Below are 14,116 nucleotides of genomic sequence, written 5' to 3' on the forward strand. Positions count from 1 at the left end.
TCATGATAGTAAAGGCCAAATCACAAAAAGTAAATATCGATGGACAATAACAATGTTATTTATGCATAATTTGTAAGAAAACATCAAGATATATTTTTTTTGCATAAATTAGAAACAATAATCTCTTATATTTATATATATATATATATATAATACATGGATACATACAAAAAATTACATATGAGTCGATGGCTCGAGCAACAAGTTGCACCGCTAAACCTTTTTAGATGGCAAAATTAGTTCTCATAAACAACTCATTCATGGACCTAGAAGACATAATGTTGTTATACGTGACCATTTGAACTATATGTAGAAGGTCAACAACCTCTGGTGCTAGAAAGACAAATGTGCAACGCAAATAGTATAAAAGCGTTGATTGTCACAACACGTTTCCTCAAGAATAGATCCTATTGCTACCATAGCCAGAGGATTTGTTTCTTGTTGAGGTGGGGAGTCAGGAATTTTTGTGATGATATGAGGTGGGGGAAATGTAGTGTTGTTGTCTATAGGCATATTCTCCTTTAGCTTTATCATAACCCTTGGTTGCTTTGGAAAACGCAACTTATGTCTGTCTCTTATTTATGATTTCCCCATATTTTGTTTCAGAATCTGATGAAGATAGGTCTGAAAGATCCGCTATTATGGAAGGCTTCTTTCCTTTAGGTTCAACTTTCTTTACTGCTTTTGCAAGTATAGGTGAGGGTGATTTATGTCTAGGCGGAGAAGGAATTTGTGAATTGATGATTTAAAGGTGTAGGATCTTTTTGTTGGTTCATATTATGTTAAAGGCTTGGTTTAAAGTTGAGTTTGTTTTGATGGTGAGTATGTCAAATGCTGAGGGATTTCAACTTTAGTTTCAGTGTTAGACTGTAGTTTAGATGGTGCGGGTTGTAGTTCAGTTTTTTATTCATTTTGGTTAGAGGGAGTGGGGGTAATGGATTGTGTGAGAGTGGATGTTCGGGTCTTGGGTTGGTGAAGTTTGGTTGTGGATTTTTACATGAAATATGGCCTTATTTGTTTGGTAATTGACCTTCTTGGAAGAGTTGCACCTATTTGTCTTGGTTTCTTGATCTTAGTGGAAAGTTTTCCGTTTAAGTTGGCCTATGCAACCCTACTAAGAGTTGGTGAGGTTCCTGATAGTCTAAGGCTGAGGTGGTTGCAACCTTAGCCAATGTATGAAGGTTGTGGGTGCCTTTGAAAACGGGTGCCTTTAATTTCTTGGCAACTCTTTCAGGATTGTGTGCTTCCGTGGCAAAACCTTCTTAGGTGTTGGGTTGTTCTGCCTTTGGGAGTGAGAGATGTGTTTTTTGTGGGGTGTCATTCGGAGAGAATATGTGAGAGTTAGTGCTCCCTCGTGGTATGGTTTTGCTTTTTGCGTATTTTAAGGGTTTGTGCGTAGGTAAGAGAGTGTGGTTAGGGTTGGTTTATGTTTGGTATGTTGTTGTGTGGTCCGTCTAATTCTCTCGTAATGACCTTATCTTTTTTGGAGACTCGACTTCGGCTAAGCATTTGGTGGACATGGTGAATTTTTAGCCTGAAAGTGGTTCCTTGCAAACTACCTTACTAGCCTATTCTAAATATATGAGTGGAAGGTACAACCTGTCATGTGTTGGACGCGATAGGGTCTTGTGGTAGTGTTGGTTCTTCTGTTGTTTAATGGTGGGTATGGGGTTGCTGTCCATCTTGGGTTGTCGAAACCTACATGCGTTACTTTTTATCTCTTTCTTGTAGGATAGAGTTGTAGCTTTTCAGTGGAGTGCATGTGTTCCTTAGGGTGGTTTGTCGTTTTAATTTTGATTGTTGAAGTGTCATGTTTCTCTTATGTGTCGTGTATTTCGGTGCTGGGTGTTCATCTATTTAGTTTGATCTTGAGCTTTATAAAGTTAATTTTTAAGGTGGATTATATTTAATGAGTTAGATTTTTGTCATGCATTTTTGGGACAAAAGAATGAAGAAAAAATTGAAATGTGAAGTTTTTATGATGTTGTAGAATTTTGAGAGATTGAAAAAAAAACTAGTAAATTGTTAGAAAACGAATCCATCAAGTCTTTTTTACAACCTTTTGGAGGTGGGAAAGTTGTTTGATTATGCTTGAATTGTTTCCGTTTTTATAAATTTGAAAAAACATCGTATAATTGAAAAAGGTTACTGTAAATTCATCATAGAAAAGTTTATAATGAAATATGGAATTTTGAGAAAAAACTTTGAAGTAGATTGATTTAATATACATTATCAAACCCAAGGTCCTGATTTAATATATATTTTGAGAAAATTATTTGAACTTGGTACTTTTTAAAACAAATGAAGATTTCTTAAAATGTTAAATTATTTTGAAAAAAGAATTTGAGAATTCTTGATTTTCTTAAGAGTTTTAGTATAGGGTTTCTAATTTTTAATTTGAGAACTTTTGGCAAAGTTGTGTTAGGAGAGTGAAAAACCCTAGGGCCAGAGTATTTTGGCAAAGCTGGCAAAGTTGATTTTCTAATTTTTCATTTCAGGTTGGTTTAGAAGCTTTTTTTTATATATATAAGTTGATTGCTTGACTTAAGGTACGAGAAAACTTTGAAGGAGTTACAAATTCTTGTAAGTGGAGGGCTAACGAGGTAAGAGTAGTTTCTAACCTCATTATGTAGTACTTTGATTCGGAGTTGTGTTTTTTACAATTTTTTCTTTATGAATTATTTGAGTGTGTTGTGTACATGACTTTATGTATGTACATGATTTTAAATATTATATATATTTTTTAAACAATAAAAATGGTATATATAAACAAAATTAGGAAGTCTCCGAAGCACAAGATGTGCCTAAGAAATTCCTAAAGAAACATTCATACAATGCGACACATCAGTTAGCCAATGTCCAAACATAAGAAAGGGTTGACCACCACGAAGTAAAGCCAAAAACAAAGTTTGTGTTACTAGCCTTTAGCCACCATAATGAATAGTGCTTTATTTTATCTAACAACTTATCAATGGAACTTTCCACATTATTAAACAATCTATTATTACGATCATTCCAAATAGTCCAAGCACAAAGCAACCATACTAGCTGCATGAAAGAACGCTTTGCGCGCGAACCACCCGTCGAGTGAGCAAACTGATACCAGTGGTCTGAGATATTGTGAGGATCTGGTCCCGACACTCCAAGCCAAGACCGCACCGCTTGCCATAACAAGCCGTAAAAATCACAAGATAAGAGTAAATGCTGAGATGTCTCCATATGGGCACACACCTTGGTAGACAACCCGCATCAACGTCTGGAATAATACCGCGATCCAGAAGATTTGATCTTGTAGGCAACCGATTCCACAATAACCACCAAGCAAAAATAGACACCTTCAGAGGAACTTGTGTATGCCAAATCAAATCCACCACCTGTTCACCTTGAGGGACGTCCTGAGATGTGAGAAGCTGGTAAGCACCACAAACCGTGTAACCTGCACAAGGATCTAACTGCCATCGCCAGGAATCTATATATAACATTAAACTGCAAAGAGACACTGTGAAGAATGTGACACATCCCCTAGCATCTCCTCCTCCCAAACCCACAACCGTCTCCTCCATATCCACGCCGCCCCCTCCCAACCGAGAGCTGGCATATGTGAAACCGTACAATACTTATCGACAATTAGCTCAAACAAACGCCTGAAATGCACACTCAAGGGAACTCCTCCAAACCACGGATCATGCCAGAAAAAGTGTCGGCACCGTCCCCCACCTTTAAATAATATATGTATGTAGTGTTTTGTACAATTGAGATATCTAAAAAAAATTGTAAATATTTGAAGTGAAACATGACATGATTATAAACGAACAATGGTCTATTTGAATAAACAACATTTTTGCAGTTTATAGAACAAGCGTTTATCATGATAAGTGCTTATGTACAAGCTAGAATAATATAATTTAAAAAATAATAATGTTTAATTGTTTTTTATATGCTATAAGTTGTTTTTATAAGATATATTGGAGAACTTGTGAAGAAAAGTTGAAAAAACCTTTCCATAAAAAAAAGTTGAAAAAAACTTATGAAACTTGACGTAAGTTGTTTTTCTAAGTTCTCTCAAACAATCTCACAAAACTTATAGAAATAGATAAGCTCAAATAAGCCAATGCAAACAAGTTCCAAATATGCAAGACATTATCATATGATTATGATTATGATTATGATTATGATTGTTGTGTTGCATACATGTAATTTGTGGAAAAATTACATGCCAAAAATTACATGCCCATGTACACATAGACGGTGACTTCCATTGGTGTGTTGGGGTCACGGTGGTTTCCCATAATTGTTTGGAGCCACCAATCATACGGGATTTTTGGTGTATATGTTGTGAATATATATGTTGACAAGAATATTTTTTATGATCGACAAAAAAAGTATATGAAGGATAAGGCTGTAAAAAATGGAAAAGAAAATCAAGCTTTCACGTCATGGGTTATTGGTTTAAATTACACATTCACAATAATTTTTATTTAAATGTGATTTTGCATAAAAATATTTTGAGCAATGTACCAAGTGGACAATAGAACTCTACGATTCTACATTGTGCGAAGAATTAGTTCCAAAGACAAACTAAAAAGTATGATAGTGATTCATGCAAATTTAAACCAAGGCTAAGGGCTCGATTTCCACTCCTTAATTCCATAATAATACAAATTTAAACAAGCACTAACAACTAAAGGGAAATAACGATCATATATATCGCAGCTGATGAAAAATGAAAATTTCTTTTTAGTCGGATTATTATGAATGATCGTGAATCAATGATCGATGGTTACTTCGTGAAGTGTCAAGGATAACATACTGAAAGACAAATCATGAACACCGCATGAACGACAACATGTCTCACCAGTGTAGGTGAGCACAAATCGAAACGCATCGCTAACCATTATATGAGAAGGTTATGTGACTATTAAGTTTAAAAGGAAAAAAACAATATTAACATTTATTGTTTAAAAAATATACATATTTTGAGTTGGGGGCCTCCACGACATAAAGTGGTTGTCCCTTCCAATTTTTTTCCCTCCCAGTTGTTTCTAGCTGCCACGAAAAAAGCAAAAAAAGAAATAAAAGCAAATCTATGATTTACATTCTCGTACTTTGCCTCTTTCTTGGTACTGCAGGCTTCAATGAATTTCAATTATGATATATTATAGTAGGTTTTCACTTCACACAATTGTTGATCCTATTTTTTGGTGTGCAAAGCCTTGTAATATAATAACATTTCCATGTTTAATTCAGGTCCAAGCAGCAGCTTCCACCTGAATTCTATGTGATAGCTCATTGACTGCAGCTGCAATTTCATCCACTGTGTTTAGTCGACTCCCTTCTTCTACCTATTATTAATTCCAATATATAAATTAGTAATCAAATTATTTTTCACTAATTTCAATATAATTTAATAAAGTAATATGGTTTAAAAAATTGACATGGAGGTTTTGGTTTTCTGACAGTCACCCTGGTTGACCTTGTTCTCACTAAGAGTGCAGATGGTGAAGCCTATTCTCTGTTCGAACCTTGCAGGTAAATGTTTTTTTTTTTTTTTTTGGTCTTATTAACCGGTGTCCCGGAGCATTAGTTAAGGAATCCAAAAAAAAAAAAAAATTGAATTAAAAATAATATTTTTTTGACTTTTGAGAAATTGATTACACAATTTCCCATACAAAAGCTACTATATTTCCCTTTTTTTTAGGTGAACTTTAGGGAAATTTTTTTTTTTTTTTTTTTTTAAATAAGCTTTAGGGAAATGTTGTTTCTAAGCGAACCAATACGCGAAAGAACCGCTAATCGGTTCGCGAGAACCAATTCGCGGTTCGCCACTCAACCCAGCGAATTATGTGACTCTGGTCCGTGCCTTGCAGGTAAATGTTTTTTTTTTTTTAGGCGAGCTTTAGGGAAATGTTTTTTATTTTTTTTTTATTTTTAAAATAAGCTTTAAGGAAATGTTGTTTATCCCGAAAAATAGCAAAGTGATATACCATGTGAATAAGACATAAATTAGCATCAAACAAAATGTAAACCAATTTACCTTGGCACTAACCGAGACAAGAACATTATCATCCATACTGGAAACATTAAGGTGTAGAATGTTGAAGCCAAGATTTTGAATCCCAGCAACCATCTTCATAACCTGTCCTTGTCGTTTTTTCAACATTATCTTTATATTCGCATGACTATCAACCAAAGTCACTTCTATATCTCCCATGGCACGTGACTGATTATGTTTGGTAGGGTAGCACGTGATGTTCTGACGTGCATCCATAGAGTATTGAGGAAACATGAAAAACTCAGTCAAAGGTTGTGATGAACAAGAACAAGAAATGAAGCTATTTTCATGAGCTTCTTTGTTTATTTTCTTTTGTCCCTTCATGAATTGTAGATGCTGTTGTAGCTCCTTCAAGAAGTTAATTGCACCGCCAACTATTGACGCTTGATCACCCTGTTTTTGAACCACATGTAGAATTTAGGATTGAAAATTTTGTTTTTTTCTCTAACTATTACAAAGTATAAAATCGATATCATGTGTTGTTGGGGAGTCTGGGGAGCCATGGAGCGGTGATGGGCTAAACGTCTAGGAGACACCACACTCGTATCAAAAACTATAAAGCATCAAAGTTTTCTCCATTTTTTATCGATGTGGAACATATTCACTTACACTTGATTTCCAACAATTGTGTTTATGGAATAATGATACAAAGACATTAAACACGAAAATTTTGACACATAAACAAAGTATAAAATTACCCTTTGTACATAAGAAGGAGGCATCAAGGATTTGAGGATATCAAGGTACTCATTCATCTGTTTTCTTCGATTGCGCTCAACTGCAATGTGAGTCATCCTCTGGCTCTCGATTTCCTCCTTGTTTTTCGCATTCACAGTGTGTCGTCGTTTGCGCCGTCGAGGGGCTGTGATTGTTGTGGTGGCTTCAAAAGTGGAAGGAGGAAGAGTGGAAGTTTCTGGGGAAGAGTGTGAATTCCATTGCTCTTTAATATTTGAAGGAGAAGAAGAATCCCAATTTGAAAGGATATTATGATCTAAGTTATTGCTGATGATTCCAAAAAGATCTTCTTCATCTTTTGTTAGGCAACCGTAAGTAAATGGATCTTGTGGGAAAACTACAGCCTCTAATGCCATTATTTGACCTTTTTAGCTCACAAAAGAAAACACTATTTATATAAGAGAGATGCTAATGATTAGAAACTATATAAATAACAGCATTGGCTAAAGAAAGAAGAAAGTAATGATCATAAAATACTAGAAAGGGTATGTTTTGGGGAAGAAATGAAGAAACGGTATGTTCCTAAAAAGAGCAAACAAAGTAACCCTTTTATTAAGAGGAATGATATCTGGACCCAACAACTTATTAACTATTTTTTAATATTATTTTGATAGATTTGCTTACTCCTCACAATGTTATATGATATTGTATTAGTTGTCTAATTTTTATTTTTATATTTTTGTATAGTAATCTAGTAATTAAAAATTCACATCCTAAAGATGAATAAGTTAGGTATCTATAGTTCAAACTCTAACTCATATCTATAATATGCAATATCTCTGTCAACTAAGTTAAGCTCACTATGCGCTATACCTTTATAATGGGGCAAAATGATATTTGAATCTATATTGGAATAGGTGTTGCAGTGTCTCAATAATATTACCATGATCACACAGAAATTATAGAATTTTTTTAAGATAAAATAAAATAATAGTAAATTACATTCCCCTCCCCTCTCCTCAAATATGCTTGAATTACACTTTTCTCTCGTCTTATATTAAAATATATACTTCTCTCACATCTTATTCAAAACATATTAGAAAAGAATTCACTTCCCTTCCTTGAGAGAAGCTTAAATTACATTTTTCTCTTCTCTTATGTTAAAATCTACGCTTTAATCCCTTAATTTAGCAAATAATAATAATCTAGCAAATAATAATAATCTAACACGGTTCGAAGAAAAATTGTATTGCGGGTCTATTTTAATATAATCAAAATTTAAATACATATTTTTCGCTATAATTTATTCACAATTTCATTAACATATAATTTTAAACCCTATTATAAAATATGAAACAACACAAAATAAAATTAAAATATGTGAAAAATTACGAAAGTCGATAAAATATGGTTATTTTAAAGTGAATTTTATACTCTAAATTATAAAATAATAATAAAATATTTAAATTTAATTATCACTAATATTTAAATTATAAATAAACGAGCTTATGTTTCTTAAATGGTGGTTAAAAATTAGTTTATATCATAACAATATTTCGGCAGTACTTTCTTATCACATAAAGCATATATGGCTCTTTTCCATTTCAACCACTCAACTTGAATACGATGATTTACATCTTCTATTTCTCCGCCGTTTTGTATTATGGACACAAGATATTTAAACCGTGTAGTTTGAGGTATGATATGATCTCCAACACTCACCTTCAAGGTAGAACTACTTTACCTTTTGTTGAAGTTACATTCCATATACTCAGTCTTGTTTCTACTCCGACATGATCTATATTCTTTTAAGGCTAATTATCTCCATGTAGGCATGACAACAAAACCCAGCGGTTACCCGTCCAAACCAATCCCAATTTGACGGGATTTTCCCCGATTTCAAAACACGGATATGAGACGGATAACAAATATATAGGTACCCACCCCGAATCCATAGTCATACACGTCCCAAACGTAAAAAATTACTTTATGTTAATATGTCATGTTATTTTGTTTGATAATTGTCATGTTACTACGTACCATTGATATTTAAAGGATCAACTAAATCATTCCATCTAACAAATGTTAAAGTGATCATATTGTTGGATAATGTATTACAACATTGCTCTTGGGGATGAAAAAAAAGCTTATATTTTTTATTAAAAAAAAATTATTCGATGCGGGGATAGGGATGGGGCGGGGATACCCGAACCCGTCGGGGACGGCCGGACGGGGATGATATTCAATTTCTCATCCCGTTGGGTATGTGTAGAGTAACGGGTAAGTATATGAGAATCAGGTATGGGGACGTGCCTATCTCCAAGTCTCTAACTTTCCATTCAATTCTTTTTCGACTCTCCAAACAAGACTATATCATCTGAAAAAAAAAAAAAAAAGAAAAAAAAAACAAGATTTGCAATAATTTAATAATATTCGGAAATCATTTATAACGGCAAGCAAAAAACTATGTTACATTAATGACATATTAACGGTTTGTATTAAATGCTTCTTATTAAATTTATTCGTCAACTCACTTTACTATTAATATTTTCTTTAACTATAAGACCCTAAACAATTTTTTTTATTCCTTAATATAAGACATATTTCAGTTTTTTTCTCCTTAATATAAGACATTTAACATATTTAAAGTACTGTTAGAAAATGTATTATATTTCTCTCTTACAACATCAACAATTGTAAGGATAAAATATGTAAAACTAGCTAACACAATATTTTGAGAATTTTATTACTAAAATTAGTTTTTTAATAAATGTGATTTTTCATTTGTGATATTTCATTGCTTACAAAATTTCATTATGTGTTTATTTCAAGTTATCATTGTATATTAATTTTTTTGAATAAAATGATAAAATTAAACAATCTTATGTTTGTTGTAAGTTTACTATAACAAAATGTTTCAGTAAGTAGAATTTTTTTTTTCAAAAGATAATGGTGAAAAAAAATTCTCGTAGAAATAAACTCGTGTATAACTACTTATTAAACACCATATTATAAAGGTTCGCAGAAATATTATAAATATAAACTAAATAATTTTTTTTTCAAATACCTAAGAATAATACTTTCATCCTTATTTTCCCAAAAACGTTATTCATAAGAATCTTTAGTAATCCTCAAACAAACACCCCATATATAACATAGTTTATTTTAATAAATAAAATATTGATATTATATTTTTGTTGGCAACTTTTTTTTCTTTTTCTTGAGACCAAATCTTTTCTTTTCTTCTTTTCATTCAATTCTTCTTAGAGACAATTCTAAAATGAGCACTAGTATGATTTTGTCTAATAAAAGTTTCCCTTCCCAATTTTTCTTTTTAAAAGAAGAACATAAAATTTATTTTCTTTATTTTATGGATACTGTTTTTCTATAACTACAAAATCTTGCAAAAGAATAAATAATTGAGGATATGATTAGTTAAATTAAAAAATATAAATGGATCCATCTTATGCCTACTTTTTGGTGTGAAACCAACGGTTGGTCGTAAAGGGGACAAATGCATAATAGTAATAATTCTATCTTTATATTCATGAATGTTATTCCAATTTGAATCTAATAAACTTGAAACAAACACACCCATAGAGAAAGAAAAAATACAATACCACACTTGCAGAACGAATTCGATATGTTTTTAAATATGTGAATTATTTTCAAGTATTTTTCTACAATATTGAGTTTTAACTCAGTAGGTATGAATATTGCACATTATATGCATAAGCAGAGTTCGAATCTTAGACACCCTACTTCTTCATATTTAAAAATATGCGAACTCTATCCATCAGACTATTTAATTTTTTTTATCTTTTGCGTACAAAATTTTAAAAAATATCGTATAATGCATGAGTGATTTGTTAATACTCCCTCCATTTTTAAATATAATCAAATTTTACTTTTTAAGTTCATTCAATCAATTATGTATGTAGTCCATATTATGAACCACATACATCATTAATTGAATGAACCTAAAAATTAAAATTTACTTATATTTAGATAAGGAGGGAGGGAGTACTTCATTTCCAAAGTTTGTCTGATGAATAGGTATTTGCATCGTGATCATGCATGTTGGCCTATATGATGGTAGACGTTAATTAACGTGGGACATATTTGAAATTTGGATAAGTTGAATTATTGATTAACATGGAAAATTAAACGCTTCATGTCTAATCATGCACACTAATGTTTTGTCTCTTGTGAGACAAATCAAGAATAGTCCATATTTATGTGCAATTAACAAGTCATTATATTTTAAGTTGCTTAACTGCATGTACTTCCACTATAAAACACGCTACTAGCAAGTAGCAACCCTAAACGAGGAATCTGGGTACAAGGCACTTATAATTAATTAACACCACAATTTATAGAATAATAATGTGGTAAGCAACCTGAATTAATTTATCAGGGATTTGATTTTTTTAATAAGCTAAATGACTTGTTGAAGCATAGATTTGTTGACTTGTTCAAGAAAACTTTGTACATTAAGGAACTTGATCAAATTTGGTAAACTAATTATGTAGTTTATTGCTTCACCGAAATAATTTGTTGGTTGATCTACCGTTGGGTGGGCCGTCGTTTCAATTGGTATCACGGTAATGAGTTATTCTATAAGTCGTTTGGATAGATTCTTGTTGTTATAAGATTGGTGTTTGACATGGCCAAACTGTATTCAAGTGGCACACATTAGAGGGTTGTCAGACCACTGCCTGATTACGTTATTCGTTGATGAGGAGAATTGGAGCCTTAGACATCTCAAATGTTGAAATATTGGGCCGATGTTCTGGGGTATAAACAATTTGTTCGGGAGAAATGGGATTCTTTGTTGATGGGTGGAGTGGATTTGTTTCAAAAGAAAAACTCAAACTCATTAAATTGGCACTTAAGGATTAGAATCAAATTAAAATCACACTCAAAATTTATCGGGAAGAATTAAATTGGTTAAGGGGAGAATGATTTGCTTCTAGAGGCCGAAGTGGGGGAATTGCATGTTCTTACGGTTGATTTGTATTTATCGTCAAGAGTGTGAATACTAGTATTTGTTGGCAACAGTTAAAGCTGAATTTATGATGGTGAATCTTGGGGAATTAGCCTAGATTTGTTCGGAGAACTATTTGTAAGTCTACATTCTTTCTCAAGCAGGAAGTCGATAGAGTATAGATGATGGTGAATCTTTTCCAATTTGGCATAACAACTATATTTATGATGGTGTCTCCAAGATAAAGGAGTAAATTATCCTACAAATTCTTGCTTAATGTGAGTCAAATGATGAGGATAGTTTGCATTTGTTTTTCAAGTGTCCAAATAGTTGCATTTTTTTAGCATGTGTACAGCGTATGCAACGATTAGCAACATTGTAAATCAACTACATGATAGCTCAGCTATAATTTTCAAGATTTTGCAAGTGTTATCAAAGGAAGATACATCATTTTTTTCTTTTGTCTTGTAGTGCGTATGGAAGAAAAAGAATACAAAATTGGAATGATATAACTGATCATCAATTCTTTGTGCTCAATGAGTGGAAAGCAACATGGAAAGTACGCCAGCCAACAACCACTAAATCACCTAGTACAGGAAATGTGAAATGGTTGAAACCAAATGCAGGCAGGTTCAAATGTAACATTGATGTGTCCTTCTCAACGCAATATAATGAAGTTTAGAGATGTATGTACTCGCAAAAATTGGATATGTGTAAAAGAGATGATACAAGTGCATCTCTACGGGCAAAAATCGAATGGTTTAGTCCAATCTGCAATGTTCATATGGGTGAAGCATTAGGATGCCTTTTGGTGTTGAATTGGGTTCATGAACTAAACTTGAAAACCGTTGATTTTAAGCTTGATTCAAAGAGTGTGTCGGATAAATTTCCCTCAAACAAGATGTAACAAAATTTGGGGCTAATAATTTGCATATAGCTTTATTTAATCAATATTATGTAAACTTCAATGTTGAGTTTCTGCCATACAAACAAATGAAGTTGTCTATAATTGCATATAGCTTTATTTCATCATTGAACCATTTTTTTAGGCTCGTATTAGACACATCCAATCCCTCAAAACTTTAATCATACGTAAATATTGACTCTTTAATCATACGTAAATATTGACTTTGAGTTTACTTAGCTATAAATTTTGTGTGTTTTCTCATTTGTAGCAGAACTTCTTATTGTCTCAATATAAGAAGAAAAATAAAGGCTTAATTACACTTTTGGTTCTCGCATTTTGACCAACTTATGAAAATGGTCATGTTTCTTTCAAATTGAACAAAATCATCCTAAACTATCATGTTTTTTGCAGTTTTAGTCTTACCTCCTATTTTCAACTCCAGAAACGCATAGAAATGACAGTTTTAGGCAGTTTTAGACCTACCCGCTATGCTCAACCATGAAATAAACAAGGAATAAAGCATGTGAGTACAATGAATCTACTCTATTCAGCACACTAACAGAAAAAACCTTAATTTGAAACATATCTTAGAAATTAGGGTTTTTTAGTTAGTGTGTTGAATAAAGTGGATTCCTAGTACCCAAATGTTTTATTTTTTGTTTATTTCATGGTTGAGCATAGGGGGTGGATCTAAAAATGTCATTTCTCTGCATTTCTGGAGTTGAAAATAGGAGGTAGGACTAAAACTACAAAAAAAAACATATAGTTTATGGACGGTTTTGTTCGATTTGAAAGAGGGAGAACCATTTTCGTGAACTGGTCAAAATGCGGGGACCAAAAGTCTAATTAAGCTAAAAATAAAAGGCAGATTTACACGATTTAATTTTTAACTTAAATTTCAAAAAACACTTTTTTATTTTATATTTTTTTCTTTAATCATTTATTTTAGGGTTAAATATGTTTTTGGTCCCTATAAAATAGGGGCCTTTCAAGTTTAGTCCTTACTTAATTTTAATGGTTCTTTTAGTCCCTAAAAAAAAATCTGCACTCAGTATTAGTTCCTCCTCAATTCAAATTTGTTTAATTTATGTTTAAACTCTTGAGTTTTTGAACAATTTTTTACAGACGTGTTAAAAACATTACTGAAAGTTTCTATGCAAAAAATTGTCGCAAAATTTGATTTCTACGTCAAGATTTTGTTAATTTTATCTTTAACTTTTGCCGTTTTAAAAAATTCATATTTAATTTGTTTCATGTTAAAAAATTCTAAATTGTGGTAAATGAATCTTTCATAGTTTTCTAAACTTGTCTCAAAAAAATCGTTCAAAAATTTAAGAGTTTAAGGATAATTAAACAAACTTTGTTGTAATAAGGACTAAAATTAGAAGTAATTCTTTTTTATAGGAACTAAAAAATCTATTAAAATTAAGTAAGGATTAAACTTGAAATCAAACTCATAAACTTATAAGAAATTTATCAAACTCATAAACAAACC

The 14,116-nt window shown here is 32.2% G+C and overlaps 1 protein-coding gene and 1 long non-coding RNA gene across 3 annotated transcripts; one reads left to right on the plus strand and one right to left on the minus strand.

Annotated features, from left to right (window-relative positions):
- Positions 1 to 97: 97 nt before the first annotated feature.
- Positions 98 to 12,689, plus strand: LOC112421717 (uncharacterized). 2 transcript variants are annotated; one of them, XR_005646200.1, is made up of 4 exons: positions 98 to 2,603; positions 5,248 to 5,369; positions 5,460 to 5,529; positions 12,186 to 12,689. It is a non-coding gene; the product is annotated as an uncharacterized lncRNA (long non-coding RNA). The 2 variants fall into 2 exon arrangements; XR_003011928.2 differs by having other exon boundaries at positions 5,248 to 5,529.
- On the minus strand, positions 4,919 to 7,284 carry LOC11428883 (transcription factor bHLH96). The gene is made up of 3 exons (XM_003615145.4): positions 6,751 to 7,284; positions 6,035 to 6,445; positions 4,919 to 5,342 (listed from the first exon to the last, which is right to left on the minus strand). Exons 1-3 carry the CDS (start codon positions 7,141 to 7,143, stop codon positions 5,244 to 5,246), a joined length of 903 nt encoding a protein of 300 aa, XP_003615193.2. The 5' UTR covers positions 7,144 to 7,284; the 3' UTR covers positions 4,919 to 5,243.
- Positions 12,690 to 14,116: the final 1,427 nt, after the last annotated feature.

The sequence above is a fragment of the Medicago truncatula genome, chromosome 5 (assembly GCF_003473485.1).
Source record: "Medicago truncatula cultivar Jemalong A17 chromosome 5, MtrunA17r5.0-ANR, whole genome shotgun sequence".
NCBI lineage: Eukaryota > Viridiplantae > Streptophyta > Magnoliopsida > Fabales > Fabaceae > Medicago > Medicago truncatula.

Bases quoted from the DNA above. Each gene is read 5' to 3' on its own strand.
- LOC11428883 (XM_003615145.4), bottom strand. From the start codon at position 7,143: ATGGCATTAGAGGCTGTAGTTTTCCCACAAGATCCATTTACTTACGGT. The intron at 6,446-6,750 runs GTAATTTTATAC...GTTCAAAAACAG, and splicing joins CTCCTTCTTATGTACAAAGG to GGTGATCAAGCGTCAATAGT. The intron at 5,343-6,034 runs GTAAATTGGTTT...AATTAATAATAG, and splicing joins TTGTCTCGGTTAGTGCCAAG to GTAGAAGAAGGGAGTCGACT.